Consider the following 22341-nt stretch of genomic DNA (forward strand, 5'->3'; position numbering starts at 1 on the left):
CCCTTTTATAACTAGTGTAAGCGTTACTACCGCCATATGTATATGTGCATATCGCTATTCTGTGACTTTTGTCACATGGTGTGCAATGACTCGCCCCAGTTTGGCGTGGATAGCATTAAGTAGCACTGTAGACGGCATTACTTGAGGATGAAAACAGCTTTAGCATGTTGTGTCACTATCAACAAACATAGTTCGATGAACCTTGGACCATACACAGAAATAACTGCTACAGTGCAGAAAGTATCTGAAAGAATACGGTCGCGCGGGGTAGCCGCTCGGTCCGGGGCATCTTGCCACGGTTCGCGCGGCTCCCTCCGTCGGAGGTTCGAGTCCTTCCTCGCCCATGGGTGTGTGATTTGTCCTTGGCGTAAGTTAGTTTAAGTTAGAGTAAGAAGTGTGTATGGCTAGGGACCGATGACCTCATCAGTTTGGTCCCATAAGACCTTACCACAAATTTCAAATTTCAATTTAACTTAGTCTCCATCTCTCAACATTGCGAGAAGGCGCCAGAAACAGCAAGTAGTTCGCATTCCAAGCCAAACTGTCGGACCCATTTCCCCTGTTGGGTAACTGCGTAGGTTAGGGACATGGCCGCGCGGGATTAGCCGAGCGGTCTGGGGCGCTGCAGTCATGGACTGTGCTTCTGGTCTCGGCGGAGTTTCGAGTCCTCCCTCGGGCATGGGTGTGTGTGTTTGTCCTTAGCATAATTTAGGTTAAGTTGTGTGTAAGCTTAGTGACTGATGACCTTAGCAGTTAAGTCCCATAAGATTTGACACACATTTGAACATTTGTTTAGGGACACGCTGGACACCGAAGTGGCATCCATTACAAAGACTTCAGCCAGGTTATGAACCTACACGAAATTATTGTTATTATTATTATTTTCTTGGATTCTTGTACGTATAGCATGTGCAGAGGCTACTGAACGTGACTTTCTTTAGCTCCATAAGATGTTTTCAGTTTAAATTTCCGTCCGCCTGTTCAACTCAGTGACGCACGGACTTAAATATACAGTAGCATTAAGAGACTATTTGAAAAAAAAAATTCCTTTAGGAAATTATTGAACATTTACTCCGCTTTCGTTGATTCTAGTACTTGTGTTACTTACAAAAACCCCTAGTTGCCCTAGAACAAATATCTAGGAAATATTGGTGGACCGAACATGGAACCTTGTGGACCCAATAATAATTCTGCACTCCATCCATCCTATCTGTCCCGATTAGTTGATTTTTTAGTATAGCTTCCGCATTTATTTGCTAAACTTTTGGGTTTCATAGTGTTGCTCTAGTAAGCACACAGCTGAGAGCGGCCGGCCGTCTTGTTGTTGTTGCAGGAGCCGATGTCGCCGCACAGCCAGCAGAAGTGGTCGCTCATGGGATCGCGGGCGGCCGTCGACGCCTTCCGGCACTCGCGGCTCAAGCTCACAGGCACCGGCTCCAGGACCTCTGCCGAGAGTAAGTACTCTCCACACTCACTCCAAAAACAAGCCCACTCTGCCCTTGCAACATTTATTTTTCAAGGCTGAATTTAACTCCAAACATTTGTTAATGTTATGTATGTTACCACTGTGTGCAGTTCAATCAATGCAGTTTAAATTTAGTCATTTATTCACTTCCCCACTGAGCACGAAGAGACCGATGCCATTAATTAATTTACTGTCTAATAGCGAGTAGGTGCATCACACAGCAATAAACTGTATAATAAACTATGTAATCAAAAGTATCCGGACACCTGACTGAAGATGACTTACAAGTTCGTAGCGCCCTCCATCGGTAACGCTGGAATTCAAAATGGTGTTGGCCCACCCTTGTCTTGATGACACCTTCCACTCTCGCAGGCATACGTTCAATCAGATGCTGGAACATTTCTTGGGGAATGGCAGCCTGTTCTTCACGGAGTGCTGCACCGAGGAGAGGTATCGATGTCGGTTGGTGAGGCCTGGCACGAAGTGGGCGTTCCAAAACATCCCAAAGGTGTTCTGTAGGATTCAGGTCAGGATCTGTGCAGGTCAGTCTATTACAGGGATGTTACTGTCGAGTAACCACTCCGCCACAGGCCGTGTATTATGAACAGGTGCTATCTTGTTGAAAGATGCAATCGCCATCCCCCAATTGCTCTTCAACAGCTTCCGAAATCAAGAAGGTGCTTAAAACATCAACGTGGACCTGTGTTGTGATAGTGCCACGCAAAACAGCAAGAGGTGCAAGCCCCCTCCATGAAAAACACGACAACACCATAATACCACCGTCTCCGAATTTTACTCTTGGCGCTACACGAGCTGGCAAATGACGTTCGCCGGGCATTCGCCATAGCCACACCCTGCCATCGGATCGCCACATTTTGTACCGTAATTCGTCACTCCACACTACGTTTTTCCACTGCTCAGTCATCCAGTATTTACGCTCCTTACACCAGGCTAGGCGTCGTTTGGAATTTACCGGCGTAATGTGTGGCTTACGAGCAGCCGCTCGACCATGAAATCCAAGTTTTCTCACCTCCCTCCTAACTGTCATAGTACTTTCAGTGGATCCTGAGGCAGTTTGGAATTCCTGTGTGATAGTCTGGGTAGACGTCTACCTATTACACATTACAACCCTCTTCAACTGTCGGCGGTCTCTGTCAGTCAGCAGACGAGGTCGGCCTGTACGCTCTTGTGCTGTACGTGTCCCATCACGTTTCCACTTCACTATCACATCGGAAACAATCGACCTAGGAAAGGTTTAGGAGTGTGGAAACCTCGCGTGCAGACGTATGACACAAGTAAAACCCAGTCACTTGGCCGGCCGGCTCATGGATGTGTGTGATGTCCTTAGGGTAGTTAGATTTAAGTAGTTCTAAGTTCTAGGGGACTGATGACCTCAGAAGTTAAGTCCCATAGAGCTCAGAGCCATTTTGAACCCATTCACTTGACTACGATCGAAGTACGTGAGTTCCGCGGAGCGCCCCATTCTGCTCTCTAGCGATGTCAAATGACTACTGAGATCGGTGATATGGTGTACCTGGCAGTAGGTGACAGCACAATGCAGCTAACATGAAAAACGTATGTTTTTGGAGGTGTCCGGTTTGATCACATATTGTAAGTACTTCAAACATGCGAGTCTTACTTTGACATAGAATTGTCATCAGAATATCTGGTTCTTAACATAAAACTCACAACACACTAGATACTTATTATAGAATAGTATCGAGATTAAGATCTATTATCTCATGATTTACGTGTTTCTGCTTCGGTGCTTATTCATTAAAAAGTGTTTTTGGGCTTATTAGTTCATCTGCAGATAACACGTGACTAGCGTCCTCGAAGTTGCTACTGTTAAAGAAAATCAAACCTAGAAAGCTTCAGATATTAACTGCTTGTCGTATTCACAGAACAGGCAGGTAAACTTCAAACCATGTGTCTGACACGTTACAACTAACTTTCTTAAACTCTTAGAGGCGTTTACTTACTGCAATTTGGTAAGTATGTAAATTCAAGATGTTTCGAGTGCACATAAACAATATTTCACGAGGGAAACATGAGCTAAAATGTTCAGTACACGAAGGGCATTGGCTCTGAAATACGTCACAAACGATATATGGGTAAAAATTTTGATCCCAAATGGCGCACAGGTAATAGTTTGGTAACAGAGAATGATGGTAATCTAATGGGTATAAAAGTAGCACAATAATGAATAGATACAGTATTAAAATTCTCAGAATCTAAGAACACTAAATTGTAGAATGAAAACGCAAGGTAATATAAATACCAGAATAAATAAACTGCTGCTGCGCCTTCGTATTTGATTTATACAATTTCGTTTCCGATGTGTTGGTTCAACATTAATTTCTACAGTAACTGAGTCATGATTTTCAGTCATTCTTTCATACTTCCTGTATTAAGTTCTCCAGTTGTGTTGTTTATATTTTGCAGAGGCAAACAGTACAGTGACATATACTGTAGCACAGTGTAAAACTACTCTTGATACTCTTTTGGTGTCGCTGGGAATGTAAATTGTAGATTGATACCCGTAGACCCTTACACTGTCTTTCGGTCACCTGCAGTCTGCGTAATTGTGTGTTACGTGTATCTCTCTTGTTTTGTATCCATATATGCTTTGTGTTAAATTTAGAGCTCATGTGATATTTTTCTCATTGAAAACTAGTATCTATATGTGTCTCAGACAGGAACTGTTATTTACATTTAAAAACGAAAAGCACAGAAATGTGGATGTTCTATATTATGTTAGAGTTGTATAGAGTTGTTCTGCCACAACAGAAGAATTAATTAACGTATTATTTAAATCCAACCTTAGTCATATCTACGTGTTTGTGCCAAACTTTTCTGAAGAGATGCAACTCATTATTGACCAGTTTCCTTGTTAAATATTTGACGCACAACATTAATTAAGGAATCTTAATACTACATTTCCAGACAATGCCATGATTAAAGACTGTTGACAGATAAAAACTTTAGCTTTCGAGATTTGGTTTTGTTTGATCCTAGTCCGTTGTCGTACTTTGATTAACAAGGTGAAAATCGGTGTGAAATTCGTTGCAAATAAATAACCACTACAACAAAACACGAGTGTTTGTTATCAAAACGGAAACAGAGTTTAGTATTTATCGTTAGGACAATGTGAATACTCAGATGCAGCTGAAAGAAGCAGACGCCTTGCTATAAGACTACTGTCGTGTGATTAAACAAATGGCAACATATAATAAGCATTGCAAAGAAAAGCAATAGAACTTCAGTGTTTCCCCAATGCGGCACTTCGTTGCCTGAAACACAAAATAGAAACAAAAAGGAGAAGAGGAAAAGAGCGCGATATAAACACACGAGAGTTTCCCCAGTGATGTTGAAAACAGTTGGAATCGCTAAAACTGAAGAAAACTCGATGGCCCGATGGAATCCCTATCAGATTCTATATCGAATTTGTGGCTGAGTTAGCACCTCTTTACAATAATCTACCATAGATCTCTCTAGTAAAATTCGTGCCCAATACAATGGAAGGTAGCACAAGTCTCGCCTCTGCACTAAAAGGGTAGCATAAGCGATCCACAAATTACTCTAGAATGTCCTAGAAATCTACTTGTTGTAGAATCACAGAACGTATTCTGAGCTCAAACGTAATGCCAGCCAGCATGGATTAAAGAAACATCGAACATGTGTAACTCACTTTGTACTTTCTCACATGACATGCTGAAAGACGTGGATCATGTCACGTACAGGCAGTACTCCACGATTTCCGGAAAATATTTGTTTCAGTACCACACCATCGCTTCAAGCTGGACTCGATTGGAACCGTTGTGCCCACCGACTGGATGTAATCCAAACAGGAAGGAAGTCAGCTAGACGCGTCTAAACGAACATTTAGTACACGACCTTAGCATAGCTGTTAGCTACGTACATGCTAAGCTCTTGTAATAAAATGGGCGTTAAGAAATCTATCCGGTCCATGTGACTCACTTCATGTGCATTGGTGATTGCTATACTGTAACTGAAATCTAGATCTGCTATAAAATACAGATTAAATTTGTTGACTTCCTTCCTGTTTTAACACCAAGCTTATTGTCAAAAGTACGCTCGTATGCGCGGGAGGGGGTATCATGCGGAGCTTATGACTGGAATGACGCTTTCGTGGTAGGGGGGACGTAGCATCTCATATTGCATGGACTGTCCTCGACAGATGTACAAATAAATTCGGGCGTGCTGAAGTGAAGTGTGTTGGCATCCTCGCTATTTGTATCTATTAATGACCTAGCAGACAATATTAATAGTAACCTCAGACTTTTCGCACAAACATTCAGTCGCATTTTGATAAGATCTCAAAGTGGTGGAAAGATTGGCAACTTGCTTTAAATGTTCAGAAATGTAATATTATGCACCTCTCGAAGCGAAAAGACATAGTATCCCACGAATCCAGTATCAACGAGTCATAACTGGAATATGTCAACTGATACAGATACTTGGGTGTAAAAAAGTTTACATGGTATCAAATGATCTGGCAGACACTTGAAGATAGACGCAAACTATCCCGAGAATGCCTACTTGCGAAGTTTCAAACACCAGCTTTAAGTGATGAGCCTAAGAATATACTGCAACCCCTACGCATTGCAAAGACAAGATTAGACTGTCCACAGCACACGCACAGGCGTTTAAGAAATCATTCTTCCCGTGCTCATCAGTGAATGAACAGGAGGAAACAGTAATGACTGGCACAATGGAAAGTATCCTCTGCCATACACTTCACAGTGATTTGCACATATAGATGCAGATGGAGATGTAAGTAGCGGCAAAGAATGAGACAGACTAGGGTGGGGTGTGGGGAGGAAAAGAAGTGCAGAGAGAGATTAATTGCATTTGATAGATCAGTCGTGTATTTGTCATGAAGTTTGGCAAAACAAACTTCCGAAAGTTGTTGAGGAAGTACAAGGCGTTTTCGTTGTCGTGAGAAGCACTTTAATTTTAAAGTGCATATTTAGTATGCATCTAAGCAGAACTTCTGTCAACCATATAGATGAATAATACTGAAATCTGAAATGACAGCTACCAGATTGCTGGTAGGAATAGCTTGTGCGTCCGACTAGCCGTGAGTAGTTGAAGGAAGCCCCAAGAGATGTCGCGATGTGTCCGACTGCTAGCCAGTTGGCAGCGATTGAAGGTGTGAACGCTGTCCAATGCACTTTGTGTAGCCGTAACTGCTCGCTGACAGATGGACTCACATGTCCCTCTTTCTGTTCCATAACATTCTTTTAAATGTATGTACAGTCAAGGAACCATAATCTAATAGTGTCACACCCCATACTATAAGTTCTATAAAATACGGTACTCTAGTGGTTCCTTATTCTTTCATGTTCCGCTTATGCAGTACACTTTCGACATGCGTTCATCTAACTACAGTAACTCCATGGCTGAAAAGTGTTTTCCAAAATGCTAACACACTATTCCACCTTATAGGTCATTTTTCCCCTCCCCAAATCCTTTTCTCCCCGAGCATGACGCTTTTAGGCGAAAGTGCAGTGACTGTCTTTTTCAGAAGATCGCCAACATTTCTGTATTGTGTTTTAAATACATATCTTGGTTTTCGTTTTTTAGTTCTTCAGCTTTCCGTTTAACCACAAAGACAGTCAACAGTTCCAATGTTTTATGTGACTGCCAACAAATTTGTCTCTGTTTTCTAGACTTTGTAAGTCATCTGAAAACTTCTCATCTTTTAATCACATTTGCATTTGTTCCATAATTACTAATATTTTTAAAAGATTTTTACTGAAGAGGGGCTGATGGTACTGCTGAGGGCCCACCTTCCGCCCATATGCGCTGAGAGGTATGATGTCCATTGCTAAACGACGAGACAAAACAGCAGTAGAGATAAAATGATCAGAAACGTGTAGACGATTTACTTCACACACGAGAACAATATTAACACATTGCCCCCGTTGTATTGCCAAATGACTAACAATAAATAGACACGTCTCCGAATCGAAGTCAGCACTTGTACCAAGGTTGCCTAAAAGAGCCACATCTGTACGGGAATGTTTAAAAACGCGATATAGAACAATGTAGGTTGTAACCTCCCCACAAAATTTTTAAAAGGAAATATTTAATAAAAATGGGACCAAATGAAACCTTCCCACAAAATGTTGACCGGACAATAATTTGAATGTTAACAAGAATACAACCTAACGTAATCCCCAGCAAATAAGTTTACTGACAAAGACAATGAAACAAAAATTCGCAATCTGACTCTTGCGTAAGCTTCCGCAAAATAATGAAAAACAATTCAGTGCTAATGAAATCTCAGTGATAATGATAATTCAATTAAACCGAAATATCGGTCTTTGGCCCTGTACAAAAATCAGAATTAAATTCTTACCTCATTGTAACTGCTAGTCACATTTCTGCTCTTATTCTTGCGCACAGCTTGGAGGAACCGCATTGCAAATAATATTATTCCTTTTTTTTTTTTTTTTTAATTTAACTGAGACTTTTGTTTAAGGGAAGTGGAACTTCAATTAAATAAATTTTTTTTTTTTTTTGTAAAATTGCTTTTGAAATCAAAATTATTATTGGGGCACTTGTTGGAAATTAATTACAATAAATAAACTTTACATTATCTGATGATTACCTTAATTAACAATATACCTCATTCAGCATCTTGACCAGTGTTGCCCACAGACTGCTCTGCATGACGACTACTAGCGTACTCCACGACGACTACCACTGAACTGCTCTCAACGACTACTGACTGAGTACTGCCCTCAACTAGACAGAGCTACAGACTCGCAACGACTGACTGACAGACTGAGAACCGCTCGCAACACTCGCGCGGTCAAGCGCATACTCTCTGGTCACAGATGCTACAATGCCTCGCCATCGCTGCTATGTTACATACGTGTTTCATAACCCTCCACTGGGGGGGCAAAAATTTGGCAGCGATGGTGAGTCATTTGGACTTGCCAAGCGCGGCAAAATTTTTCTTTAATTAACAAACTTCTACAACTTACAGAATATTTAGATGTAGTACATGAATTAAATGTTGTGCACACGCACTAAGTACAAAATATATCAGACAAAGACAAAATGTGAGTACAAAACATAGTAGCAAATCAGAAAAATGTATATACAAATTATTTGACAGATAACAAAGTGCACAGGCACTGAAAAAATTCTTTAGCATATTCAGAACAAATAAACAGACTGGCAAAAAATATTATGTTGACAAGTGACATGAGTGCACATGCACTGCAGTTGAGAACATATCAGTAAATGATGAAATGTATATACAATTCGTAACAAATGACATAAGTGCATACGCATTGAAGTATTGAATATACAGAATAGTACAAATCATATTGAAAAATGAGAAAAGTGCACAGGCACTGGAGTTCAGTAGAAAACATATTAACACACAACATAAGTGCACATGCACTGTAGTTCAGAACATATCATTAAAATAAAATACTAAAAAAAATGTATATACAATATAAAAGACAAGAGTGCACACACTGTACTTGAGAACAAATCGAAAAAATGTCTTAGGTATTTTTGCAATAAATAAACATAATGGCAAAAATCATATCGACAAGTGACATAACTGTACTCGTACTGGAGTTCAGCGAATCAAAAAAAAATGTATAGTCATGAACATAAATAATGTTAGCAAAAAAATGATTTTCACTATGTGACAAGAATTAGGATAGGAAAGGGAAGGATCGCATCATGGTTGTAGCACTTTAGATTGCACACAGCTGTTCTGAAAGTCCATATCTTTCCACAGAAGTACAACACCAGGTGACACAATTTGAAGTTCTTTTCCCATCAGAATTTGCCAGTGTAGCCAAGACACTGAACTCTCGTAGTAATATTTCATGTTCTCATTTTGGCAGTACATTAGGTACACTAAACAGTGGAACCATAATAACGTCTTCATCGCTCATGGTGGTGGACAGCATGTCGTGTCAACACCACGCTTTTACAAGACACACCAACGTAGAAGTAGTGCAAACCCAAAGGTAGTGCTCCATGATCACTAGGATAGATAGGACAAATGGACATTGCAGTAATTCAGGGTAGTTGGCTCATGAGGTGAAGGACATTAAGTCACATAATATTGACAATTACAGTTTTCATTTGGGGCATTCATAGCCCAGTGTTGAACATTTCTGTACCATGAATGTAGTATTACAGAAAAATGTTCACAAAATTAAATTATTGGCATCATGGGTAATCGTATTACAATAAACAGTGGCAGTCCTTGGACGGTTACAAAGCCTATTTAGTATGACAGAATAATGTTAATTATTGGCACTCAGTGGCCAGCAAGTATTGAATAGTACAGAACATTACACTAATTCTTGGCACTCAGTGGCCCAGCAATTACTGAATAGTACAAAACATTACACTCATCATTGGCACTCAGTGGCCCAGCAAATATTGAATAGTATAAAACATTGTTCCTCATTCAGTATTATTCAGATCATTAAGAAGTAATAACAATTCATTGAGTGACATTCAGATCATTACGAAGTCATTATTAAAAATCAGCTAATTACAGTCATAGCATTAATAATCATGGGCATTATAAGTAGTCTCATTACAATAAACAGTGGCACTTATTAGCCAGTTACAAAGCATTATTTTATATATATATTTTTTGTATCATTACTGAAGTGACATACTATTCAGAGTTGATCAGTATTATTCAGAACTTTCTCAAACTGGTATCACTATTTTGGACTGGTAATACATTTTTTTTTTGGTTGGCAATGCATTGCGTTTGGTAATTATAAGAGAAAGCAAGAAGAGAAAAAAAGAAAAGAAAATTGGTAGTGGGTTGTTCCTGTAAATCAAAAATGTGTAACGTCATTCGTCATGAGTCAGCTGTAGCAAGATTGTGAAACAAGGCAGTAATGTGATCACATGTATAAATGATAGACACAAATGGGTAAAAAATAAAAATGCAAGTACTAGAACAGGTATAATAAGTAATAGGTTTAGTAAGTATCTTGAAAAGCTTCTGCTGGAAAAAATACAAAATGGATTATTGACCTGAAAGAAGAAACGCACACTATGCTGAAAAGTAGTGAACTTCGAATTAACAAGTAGTGAAATGTGTATAAAATGTGTTCCATAGCTGTCCCTTCCAAAACCTTCATTCATCCTACTAAGCAACAAAATACCTACTGTCAAAACGAACTGCAACAAATACTTAAATAACTACATAGCATAAATACATAACTTCAACATTATCCTCATCTGTAAAGAAAAAACTTCATTATTCATAACAGCATTATCCATATTATCATAACTTCTTTATTATCATCACCTGTAAAGAAAAACTTCATTATCCATAGTAGCACACTCTTCATCATCACTCATTATCATCTGCAAAAAATCACTTCATTACTCATTACACAACTATTCCTTATCTCTAGCATATTTCATCACTAAAACTAAGATGTGTAGTTCTGTCTGACAGCCTGCATCAATCACCTTGTATTCTGAAAGAAAAAATTAGTTAAGACTGCTATTCTACGATGAGTATAGTATATTCTTGTTAATGCTTGTTAATCCTGATCCATTTACTCTTCCTCATAAAGTTATTGCATCTTCTATCGTTTATTCCGTAGGTGAAATTCCCATTTCTGTTTAATTTATTTTCTTTACACGTTATTTCTTTCTGAAAATGATGAACAAAGATTAATGTCTTGCATTCAAATCATATACCCACTAAATAATTATTGATTAACGGTAACAGAATTAAGCATACAGCATAACATGACAGAAAACGTAATATGTCAAAAGCATAGACAGTGTTCAAACGCAAAAAATGTACACGGAATATCACAATGCAGCAGCAAAAAAAAAGAAAAACGTAAAATAGTCACGATGTTGAGACATCATAGGGCAAAAAATGTCAAAGTCAACGGGTGTGTTATACCTTAACTATTTCACAGTGCATATAGACAAAACCGGAATACAATCGTACATAAAAAAGTGGAAAATGTGCATGGTCTGACGTGTAACGACAAGAAAAGCGACCTGCTAACCTTACCTTGCCGGGCACTTGCCAAGAAAAAATACGATAATCATCAGTAAGTATTCATGAGAGTATAATTGCATACGTGATCATAAAATTAGCAAATGGCATTATAGCTTGTTAAATCATAAAGTGATTTCATTCAATAAACGGTTTAATGTTTGAGATATGGTGGTTGCCTTTCGATTTTCTGGTTCTCAAAGTTTCGACGTGTACAACATTGGGGTGAGGGATGCTGCGAATCCGATATGGACCTGCGTATAGAAGTTCAAATTTACTGCACTTACCTTTTAATTTAATGGATAAATGGTGTGTACGTACTAATATTTTCTGTCCAACCTGAAAGTCGCGGCGTGTACAAACCTGTTTTTGCTGTCTTCTCCGGCGCTCTGCGGCACGTTTGATGTTGTTCAGCGCAATGTCAATTATTTCGTGGTGTCGTAAGCGACGAGATGTGGGAAAATTTACAAATTCTTTAATTTTGTTTGGTGGTTCAACGTTTTTCAGTATAACAGACGGAGATAGCATAGTGGATTCATTTGGAATGGAATTAATTACATCTTGGAATGAGAGTATGTGTGTATCCCAATCAATATGTCTTTTGTGGCAGTATATTCGGCACAGCTTACCAATTTCTTTCATTAATCTTTCACAGGGGTTCGAAGAAGCGTGGTACTTGGATATATAGATCGGAGAAATGTTTCTGGCTCGTAACATGCGTGTCCATACGCTACTACGAAATTGAGATCCATTGTCAGAAATTACTTTCATCACATGCCCTACATGAAATAGAAAATGTTTTACAAATGCTTTCGAAACAGTTTTAGCAGTAGCTTTGCGTAACGGAGTGAAAGTAACAAATTTTGAAGTGAGCTCAACAGCGACAAAGATGTAGCAAAAACCTCTGTTAGTTCTCGGAATCGGACCAAAAATATCTACTGCGGCCATGTGTCTTAATTTAAAAGGTACAATGGGATATAAAGGAGGAATATGTGAAGTGGTGTCTGATTTAGCTTTCTGGCAAATTTTACAAGACGCTAAAACTCGTCGTATACGTTTCTCCATGTTGTTAAAATAACAGTTCTGTCTCAGTATAAGAAAACATTTTCGTGCTCCGTAATGTGCGTAACTTAAATGAGTGTACCAGATCAATTTGTTAACAAGTTCGTCAGGGATGCATAATAACCAATTGTTGCTGTCAGGATGAGAGCGGCGAAACAGAATGTCATTGCGTACAGTGTAATGGTTTCTAATCGTAACATTATTCCTATCTTGCCAAAGCTGTTTAATTTCTTTCCACACATTGTCTTTATTTTGTTCTTGTGCTATGTCTTGTAATGACGATGAAATAAAATTTTCAAATGCAACTTGCTGAATGTACATGACACTGAAATTTGTTTTGCAGAAGTTGGTTGCTACGTCTTGCTGATTGTTGCCGAGAGAACGCGATAGTGCGTCTGCTATAACATTTTGCGTACCGGGAATGTGAACTATTGTAAAATTAAATTCCTGTAAATATAGTTTCCATCTACTTAATCTGTCGTGCGTGAATTTGGCCGAAAGTAAAAATTGTATCGCTCTGTGGTCTGTGTACACGGTGGTATGTCTGCCATAAAGAAAGTGCCGAAATCTCGTGAAAGCCCAAATAACACATAATGTTTCAAGTTCAGTAACGGAATAATTACGTTCAGCAGGTGATAGAATGCGGCTTGCAAATGCGATGTTTTTAATTACTATCGAACCATCTTCTTCAATTTCCTGGAAAATATGTACGCCTAAAGCTGTGTTGGAACTGTCGGTGGCAATGGAAAAATTTCTGGTAAGATCTGGGTGCGATAAAAGTGGTGCATTTAACAAAGCGTGTTTCAAATAACATTTTCGTGGACAAGATTCTGTGTGTCAAAAGTATTGCTCACATTATTGGAATATGCAACCTGTACTGTATTTAATCATATTCTATCTGACGTGTTATTGAATGTACGCTGAAAATTGTGCTAATTAATTTTACGTATGTCGTGATAGTCATTTCCATACGGCACATTGCGATAGAGATTGAAATACTGTTTTTTCTGTACGTAGTTATTTCCTCGTGGCTATGCGTTACTATTTGTTGTACCAGGGACTATACGTGCACGCGGCGAAACATTAAAGCTTGGTTGACCTTGTAGACTGCATTGTTGGTTAGGTATGCTAAGCGGCTGACTTTCATGCTGTTGTGGTGAAAAACGTCTATTGTTACAAAAATGTGTTTACTGTTACTGATAATTTTACACGTACTGATGATTAAGATTTTCCTTGATGTCAAAATTACGCTGGTAATTCTGGAGTGCCTAATAAAATTGTCACTTTCGGTATAACTTGTCAAATCCGGTTTTCTTTACATATTCTTAATTCTAAATAGAGCAATAGTTAAAGAGCGGTTTTGATAGATATAAAGGATAGTAGAAGAGAAGGCAGCAGTGCAGAAAACTAAAGATGAAACAGCACTACTACAGCTCGGGGCCCTATGCTCGCTACGGCACATATTCATTAAAGCGTAATGAATCCCCTGAGGTCAATTACGTGCTACAAATAAATTTTAGCTTTTGCACTACAGGCAATGTCGGTAAAGATTCAGAAATAAATTGCTGTATCCATACTAATTCAGGTTTTTGCATTACACGAAATGTTGGTAAAAATTCAAGAGCAAATTGTCGTATCCAGTTCAAAGCTAGTTTCTGCGTTACAGGTAATAGCGGTGAAAGTACAAAAATAAATCGACGTATCCAGTTCAAATCGTGTATCTGTGCTCTGTCATTATTAAATTCCTTAGTTTTTCTTACGGATAAAAACTGCTCGTAATCAACGTTATCGTCTCTGAATTTGTGAACACGTTCAGGTTTGTGCGAGAATCTGTTTGTCTGTGTCAGTTCGGATTTCAAGTTGCGTAGCTTTTCAGATTTTAAATCGCGTAGCTTTTCGGATTTTAAGTCGCGTACTCTCTGTAGATTACTCAAATTATATGCACTGCGTGAGTCTGGCAAATGTTCGAAAAGTAGCGCCTGCTGTGATGTGTTATTAACTGAAATATTTTTAATCTCTGTTACTTCTTGCTGTAAACTTGACAGTTTTCTACGCAACATGTTGTTAGACGAGTCGATCTCATTAATTGTCTGCTGCAAATTTTGAAATTCAGGTGTTTGGTTAAATGAAACCGGTGCAGTATCGTCTGATTTATTATCATTACTACTTTCAATAGCATCAATACGACTGGCCAATTCTTCATATTTTTCAGTCAGTATTTTTGCCTGATCATCGGTTTTAGAATCGGACGCATTAATCTGTTTTTGCAACTTACGCGTAGTTTCGCTCAGTTTTTTAACATCAGCTTTGATGACATCGCAATCCTGTGTTAGTTCTAATTGTTCGAATCTGTCTGTTACTGTTTGAATATCTACTGTCTGTGTATCTGTTTTTGATTTAAGATTGGAAATTTCGTCACGTAATTCTGTGTTCGACTGTTTGATGGAATTAATTTCGTCGGACACTGTAGTAATATTATTGTCTACATACGTCTTCGCTTTCGCGAACAATTTACGTTTGTCTTCTTGTCTTTGTGCACTGATTGTTTCCATGACCTGACGTTTGACTTTATTTTGATCTTGAATAAATTTGCGGAAACGCGTATTACTGTTTTCTATGTGGTGATTAAAGCGTTCGTCAATCTGAGTATTCTGCTGTTCGAATTTCGCGTCTATCTTTGAATCCATTGTGCGCGAAAGTTCTGCTGTCATTGCTTTAAACTCGTCGCGTAATTGTGTAGCTTTTTCAGAGCATTGTTTAGCGACTCCGCTAATTTCGTCTCTGAGTGTTTCTGTTGCGGCTGTTTGCATTTCCCTTAATTCTTGCGCAACAGACTTAATTTCTTCGCTATTTTTGCGTGAACAAGCCTCAATTTCCACGCGCAACTGTTCCTTAGTGTCATGACACTGCGCGGCAACAGCTCTAATTTGTTCACTAAGCTGTCTGGAATTGTCGTCTAATTTTTCGTTTAACTGTTTATTCTGGTGTTTGACCTGTTCACTAAGTTCTTTGAAATTTTCTTTAAATTGTTTATTATCTTCACTCTGTTGTTTGGAATTGTTATCAAGTTTTTCATTAAACTGCTTAGTCATTTGTAGCAACAATGCCATAATTGGATTCGACTCAAAGTCAGCATTTCTATTCTCAGCACTGTTTAATGGTGTACCTGCAATTGTCGCGCATTGTGTGACCATTTGGTCATTCTGTAATTTACCAAAAGGATTATCAGTCGGATGTACACTGTCAGACACTATTTCGGAATTAAATAGATCAGTCGTACTTTCAGTACACTGTCCATTTTCATTCGAAAAATTTGTTTGTATGTTACTTGAATTTTCCAAACCGGTTGTGTTAAGCTGGGTAGCGCTCATTACAATAGAGCGTCCAGCGTCATCAATTGTCGTCAAGTTAACAGAAGACACAATCGAGTTCGTTCGTTCATCATTAAGACAAAAGTCATCATTAGTGGTTGTAATGCATTGATTGTTAGTGAACGCAGGATTGTCATCATTACACTGCGTGTCACATGTCCTATCGGTAAAGTCGTTTGAGCCGGTAATTTCGTTCGTAATACTTCGCGATACACTATTCACAGTCTTTCGCGGCATTTTGACAATAGTCACAAATATTCACAAAATAAATAAGCACAATGCAAAAGCAACATACAAATACAACAGAGCAACGAATTGCCGTTGACCTGTAGAAAGAAAGTCACAAGTTAATAAAAACGTTGCGCCAAATCCTAATTATATCTAAGCAAATAAGAGCAGATATCTGACTGTTGTTCAAAAGACTCACAACGAAATACGATCCTGGACTGGGTGTCGCCAAGTGTAACCTCCCCACAAAATTTTTAAAGAAAGGACATAAATATTTAATAAAAATGGGACCAAATGAAACCTTCCCACAAAATGTTGACCGGACAATAATTTGAATGTTAACAAGAATACAACCTAACGTAATCCCCAGCAAATAAGTTTACTGACAAAGACAATGAAACAAAAATTCGCAATCTGACTCTTGCGTAAGCTTCCGCAAAATAATGAAAAACAATTCAGTGCTAATGAAATCTCAGTGATAATGATAATTCAATTAAACCGAAATATCGGTCTTTGGCCCTGTACAAAAATCAGAATTAAATTCTTACCTCATTGTAACTGCTAGTCACATTTCTGCTCTTATTCTTGCGCACAGCTTGGAGGAACCGCATTGCAAATAATATTATTCCTTTTTTTTTTTTTTTTTAATTTAACTGAGACTTTTGTTTAAGGGAAGTGGAACTTCAATTAAATAATTTTTTTTTTTTTTGTAAAATTGCTTTTGAAATCAAAATTATTATTGGGGCACTTGTTGGAAATTAATTACAATAAATAAACTTTACATTATCTGATGATTACCTTAATTAACAATATACCTCATTCAGCATCTTGACCAGTGTTGCCCACAGACTGCTCTGCATGACGACTACTAGCGTACTCCACGACGACTACCACTGAACTGCTCTCAACGACTACTGACTGAGTACTGCCCTCAACTAGACAGAGCTACAGACTCGCAACGACTGACTGACAGACTGAGAACCGCTCGCAACACTCGCGCGGTCAAGCGCATACTCTCTGGTCACAGATGCTACAATGCCTCGCCATCGCTGCTATGTTACATACGTGTTTCAAGGTCTAAACTGAGTAAAAACGATTCTCGCCAATCAAACACTTTTGCAACCCTGGATCTCACCCAGGACATTAGTAACCACCAGGAATCGCGGGGATAATCTCGGACTATAGCAAGCCTATCTATTGGGTACTAACGGCCAAGTTGTTTATGTCAGACTAGCAAGACATGAGGAACTTGTGCAGGATAACCTTTCTTATGTGGTGTGGCGGAATGTTATAGGAACACGTTCTTTGCACACAGAGGCAATTACAGCTGAGTGGTATACAGGTAACCTAGCAAAAGATTAATGCGAAGGTGGATTTTTTTCTAGACTTCGAGAAGGAATCCTACGCATTGTGGAAAGCGGTTAACAGTGAACTAAGATCGGGATATTAGGATTAGCAGAGACTGATTGGAAAGGCACTGGACACTTCAAAACAGCTAACAGCAATACAATATATTTTTCTGGTAGATAACTCCATCAATGGTGTTGCCTTGTTAGTTCACCAGGTATAGAATGCCGCAGTGATGGAGTACAAGCTCTGAGTGACCGAATAATACTAGTGAAATTCAACACTAGAGCTTGCAAGCTAAATGTAATACAGGCACACGCACCAGTTTCGACAACTAATGATGAAGAGCTAGAAGAATTTTATGAGTCTCTTTCCAGTTGCCTACATTCAGTACCTAAAAAGGAAGTTAGTGCAAGTAGATTTTAATTCCAGGGTAGGGAAGTGGAACTCATTAAATGAAGTATTGGGCAGTCATGCATTAGACAATTGAAATGATCGTGGAGACTGACTGCTTCGGCTCTATCAGGAAAATAAGTTTGTTATAACTAATACCTATCAAAAAATGGCTCAAATGGCTTTGAGCACTATGGGACTTAAGATCTGAGGTCATCAGCCCCCTAGAACTTAAAACTACTTAAACCTAACTAACCTAAGGACATCACACACATCCATGCCCGAGGCAGGATTCGAACCTGCGACCGTAGCGGTCGCGCGTTTCCAGACTGAAGCGCCTAGAACCGCACGGCCACACAGGCCGGCTGCCGTGATTGGTGCTGAGTGGCAGTTTTGCCTCCTGTAGGTAAAGTGTTACTTATCCTTATTGGGATGATGATTTGAGTATGCAAAGCCACGGATCAGAAAAACGCTGTGGGTTTTGGAACAACATTTGTGAAGTCATTACACGTTTTTTTCTACCGAGGATGTGCTTTTTCACAAGTTACTGGCTTTACTTCTCCTCAGCTCCTCACATAATAAGTTAATAAACCACTGTTTCACAATGCTCTAGCAATTTTTTCTGCACAATATGTTGGAGAGGTGAAACAGTGTAAACTTTTGTGTGTTTTGACAAAAGAAGCAAATTTTGACACGGCAACCAGAGAAATGTGTAGGGATTACTCAAAATTCGCCGCTCATGACACTTCTCTGAAAGAAACGGTTAACAAAGGAGGCGAAAATAAATCGCTGCATTTTCGGCGGAGTCCTTTTTAGATTCTAACGAAAGCAGAGGTGTAAGTAAATCTATTTGAATGGCCTCCATGGAAGTGTGGGCATGGAGGGGCCCCACTTAATATTTACAAAAACGCTGTCATGTGCTGCAAGGGCGAGGGACTTTTGAAACACGTATGAGCTTCAGTACACCGTTCTTGGGCAATTATATGCACGAGCTACGGCGAGCAGCTCTCGAGAGGTAGAGGTTGTCGTTTTCACGACAGGTCTAAACTGGCAGTGGGTGACTACAGGGTATTACAAAAAGGTACGGCCAAACTTTCAGGAAACATTCCTCACACACAAATAAAGAAAAGATGTTATGTGGACTTGTGTCCGGAAACGCTTAATTTCCATGTTAGAGCTCAATTTACTTTCGTCAGTATGTACTGTACTTCCTCGATTCACCGCCATGATTTTATACCTCTGCTGCTAGAACATGTGCCTTTACAAGTACGACACGACATGTGGTTCATGCACGATGGAGCTCCTGCTCATTTCAGTCTGGTGCTCGTATTGTGGACGGCTGTGATACAATACGCCATTCTCCAGGGCTGCATCAGCGCATCAGAGATTCCATGCGACGAAGGGTGGATGCATGTATCCTCGCTAACGGAGGACATTTTGAACATTTCCTGTAACAAAGTGTTTGAAGTCACGCTGGTACGTTCTGTTGCTGTGTGTTTCCATTCCATGATTAATGTGATTTGAAGGGAAGTAATAAAATGAGCTCTAACATGGAAAGTAAGCGTTTCTTGACACATGTCCATATAACATGTTTTCTTTCTTGGTGTGTAAGGAATGTTTCCTGAAAATTTGGCCGTACCTTTTTGTAACATCCTGTATATGAGATCTTGCCCCAATCTCGGGCAATTTCGGCAAGCTGCGTCTCGGCGCTGTTTACACGATGCCTATTACTCGGGAAAGCTCTCTGAGAGTAAAAAGCTCTCACGTGTGTCCGTGGCTTAAAGGGGAGAACTTTTGAACTTGATTCGCACCGTTTCATTACACACACTTAGGTGGATGTCATGCTAAGAGGTCAGACGGCCAGCAGAGTGGTTCAGTGCGGCGCTGGCAGACAAAGCACTCTAGGGACACGCGGTGGGCGGGCGGAGGCGTCGCGTGCGAGCGGCAGGCGGCGAGGTGAAGGACCGCGGTTCGAATTCCGCGCAGGTCACGCTAGCGCGCCGCCCGATCGCTTCCGCGCGCCTCGCGTAGCCCGGACCGGCCGGCCTGTGTTACGAAACGAGACCCGCACCCTCTGCCGGGGAAAGGGGGGAGCCGGCTGCGTCCGCCAGCTGGCCACACACTGGCTCACAGCCACGCGCTGTGCGTTCGGAACGTTCCCGCGTTACCACAACACAAAAGGGGATTCCCTTTGCACTAGCGGTCGTACAGCAGTGTGGGGCCACAGCACAGAATACAGTGTAGAAAGCACTTGACTTATAGTGCGCGCAAAATGCCGTGGCCGCTAGATACGTAGTCGGCTGGGGAAGCGTGAGGAGAACGGCAGTGGTGGGGGTTCGCTCAGAGCGCTGTAGGGGAAGCGCCGAGAGCTGGCGGCAAAGTGCCCGTCTAAAGTGAAGCCTACACTCCAATTTTTTGTAAATATTAAGTGGGGCCCCTCCATGCCCACACTTGCATGGTAGCCATTCACATAGATCTACTTTCACCTCTGCTTTCGTTAGAATCTAAAAAGAACTGCGCCGAAAATGCAGCGATTTATTTTCGCCTGGTTTCTTAACCATTTGTAACTTTCAGAGAAGCATCATGAGTGGCGAATTTTGAGTAAACCCTGCGCATTTCTCTGGTTGCCACGTCAAAATTTGCTTCTTTTGTCAAAGCATACCAGAGTTGGCACTGTCTCACCTCTCCAAGATGTTCATTAGCTATCTTTTGACAATGTTGACTGGATACTCTCTTTCAAATTCTGAAGGTGGCAGGGGTAAAATACAGGAAGCGAGAGGCTATTTACAATTTGTACAGAAACCAGATGGCAGTTATAAGAGTCGAGGGGCATGTAATGGAAGCAGTGGTCAGGAAGGGAGTAAGACAGGGTTGTAGCCTCTCCCCGATGTTATTCAATATGTATATTGAGCAAGCAGTAAAGGAAACAAAAGAAAAATTCGGAGTAGGTATTAAAATCCATGGAGAAGAAATAAAATCTTTGAGGTTCGCCGATGACATTGTAATTCTGTCAGAGACAGCAAAGGACTTGGAAGAGCAGTTGAACGGAATGGACAGTGTCTTGAGGATATAAGGTGAACATCAACAAAAGGAAAACGAGGATAATGGAATGTAGTCGAATTAAGTCAGGTGATGCTGAGGGAATTAGATTAGGAAATGAGACACTTAAAGTAGTAAAGGAGTTTTGCTATTTGGGGAGCAAAATAACTGATGATGGTCGAAGGAGAGAGGATATAAAATGTAGACTGTAAATGGTAAGGAAAGCGTTTCTGAAGAAGAAAAATTTGTTAACATCGAGTATAGATTTAAGTGTCAGGAAGTCGTTTCTGAAAGTATTTGTATCGAGTGTAGCCATGCATGGAGGTGAAACGTGGACGATAAATAGTTTAGACAAGAAGAGAATAGAAGCTTTCGAAATGTGGTGTTACAGAAGAATGCTGAAGATTAGATGGGTAGATCACATAACTAATGAGGAGGTATTCAATAGAATTGGGGAGAAGAGAAATTTGTGGCACAACTTGACTAGAAGAAGGCATCCGTTGGTAGAACACTTTCTGAGGCATCAAGGGGTCACCAATTTAGTATTGGAGGGCAGTGTGGAGGGGGACCAAGAGATGAATACACTAAACAGATTCAGAAGGATGTAGGTTGCAGTAGGTACTGGGAGATGAAGAAGCTTGCACAGGATAGAGTAGCATGGAGAGCTGCATCCAACCAGTCTCTGGACTGAATACCACAACACAACATAGCTATCGATGGCCTTGAAAATTACATTCTTTCACCGAAAAAGTTTGTAGTTATTGGAATGACAGGTAGATAATGAAGTTTTACAAAGTAACTATATGGTAAAATACTCTTCTCTCTGTGTGCTATCATTTGCCAAAATCTCACTTCGATATCTCAAACTGTTTATGAAATGTGAGGAATGTTGTGGATATTTTACTCTGGCTGGCTGTGGTACATCAGATAAGTTTTCTCGAGATTGGTGACAGATAGAAACCTCTACCCAACTCTAAAGAAAAATTCTGTATGTTAGCTAAATTTCGTAAGCACCAACATATTATGTAATATGCACCAAACGCAAAATAATCAGTGTACAGCTTTCCGAATTTCGCGCACTGTCTTACTTGCACGTAAATATCACAATAACTATGACCATTAACGAAATGATGGGCAAATCACGAATCTGACATATAAAGCTATAAATAAAGCAATAATGACTTTTTTTACTGAATAGTTTCTGGAAAATCGTTTGAGAAAGATCGTACTGTGTGCATCACGATTCTGTCATCGCTGACCGGCCGAGAGGTGGAAAACATTTATCGACCTCCCCTTCTGAACAAAGAAATGAACTCACCCAACGCTTTGGACGAAAACTGGTCAGTGCGCATTGGCCACTTTATCCTGCGTGAGCTACTGTA

At 39.9% G+C, this 22341-nt stretch overlaps 1 protein-coding gene across 1 annotated transcript in view; it reads left to right on the forward strand.

Moving 5' to 3' along the window:
- Positions 1-22341, forward strand: part of LOC126092515 (uncharacterized) — a 698582-nt gene that overhangs the window by 308899 nt on the left and 367342 nt on the right. The window contains exon 2 of the mRNA XM_049908142.1: positions 1334-1454. Coding sequence (XP_049764099.1) covers positions 1334-1454 — 121 coding nt within the window. The remainder of the gene's footprint in view (positions 1-1333; positions 1455-22341) is intronic.

The sequence above is a fragment of the Schistocerca cancellata genome, chromosome 7, assembly GCF_023864275.1.
Source record: "Schistocerca cancellata isolate TAMUIC-IGC-003103 chromosome 7, iqSchCanc2.1, whole genome shotgun sequence".
NCBI lineage: Eukaryota > Metazoa > Arthropoda > Insecta > Orthoptera > Acrididae > Schistocerca > Schistocerca cancellata.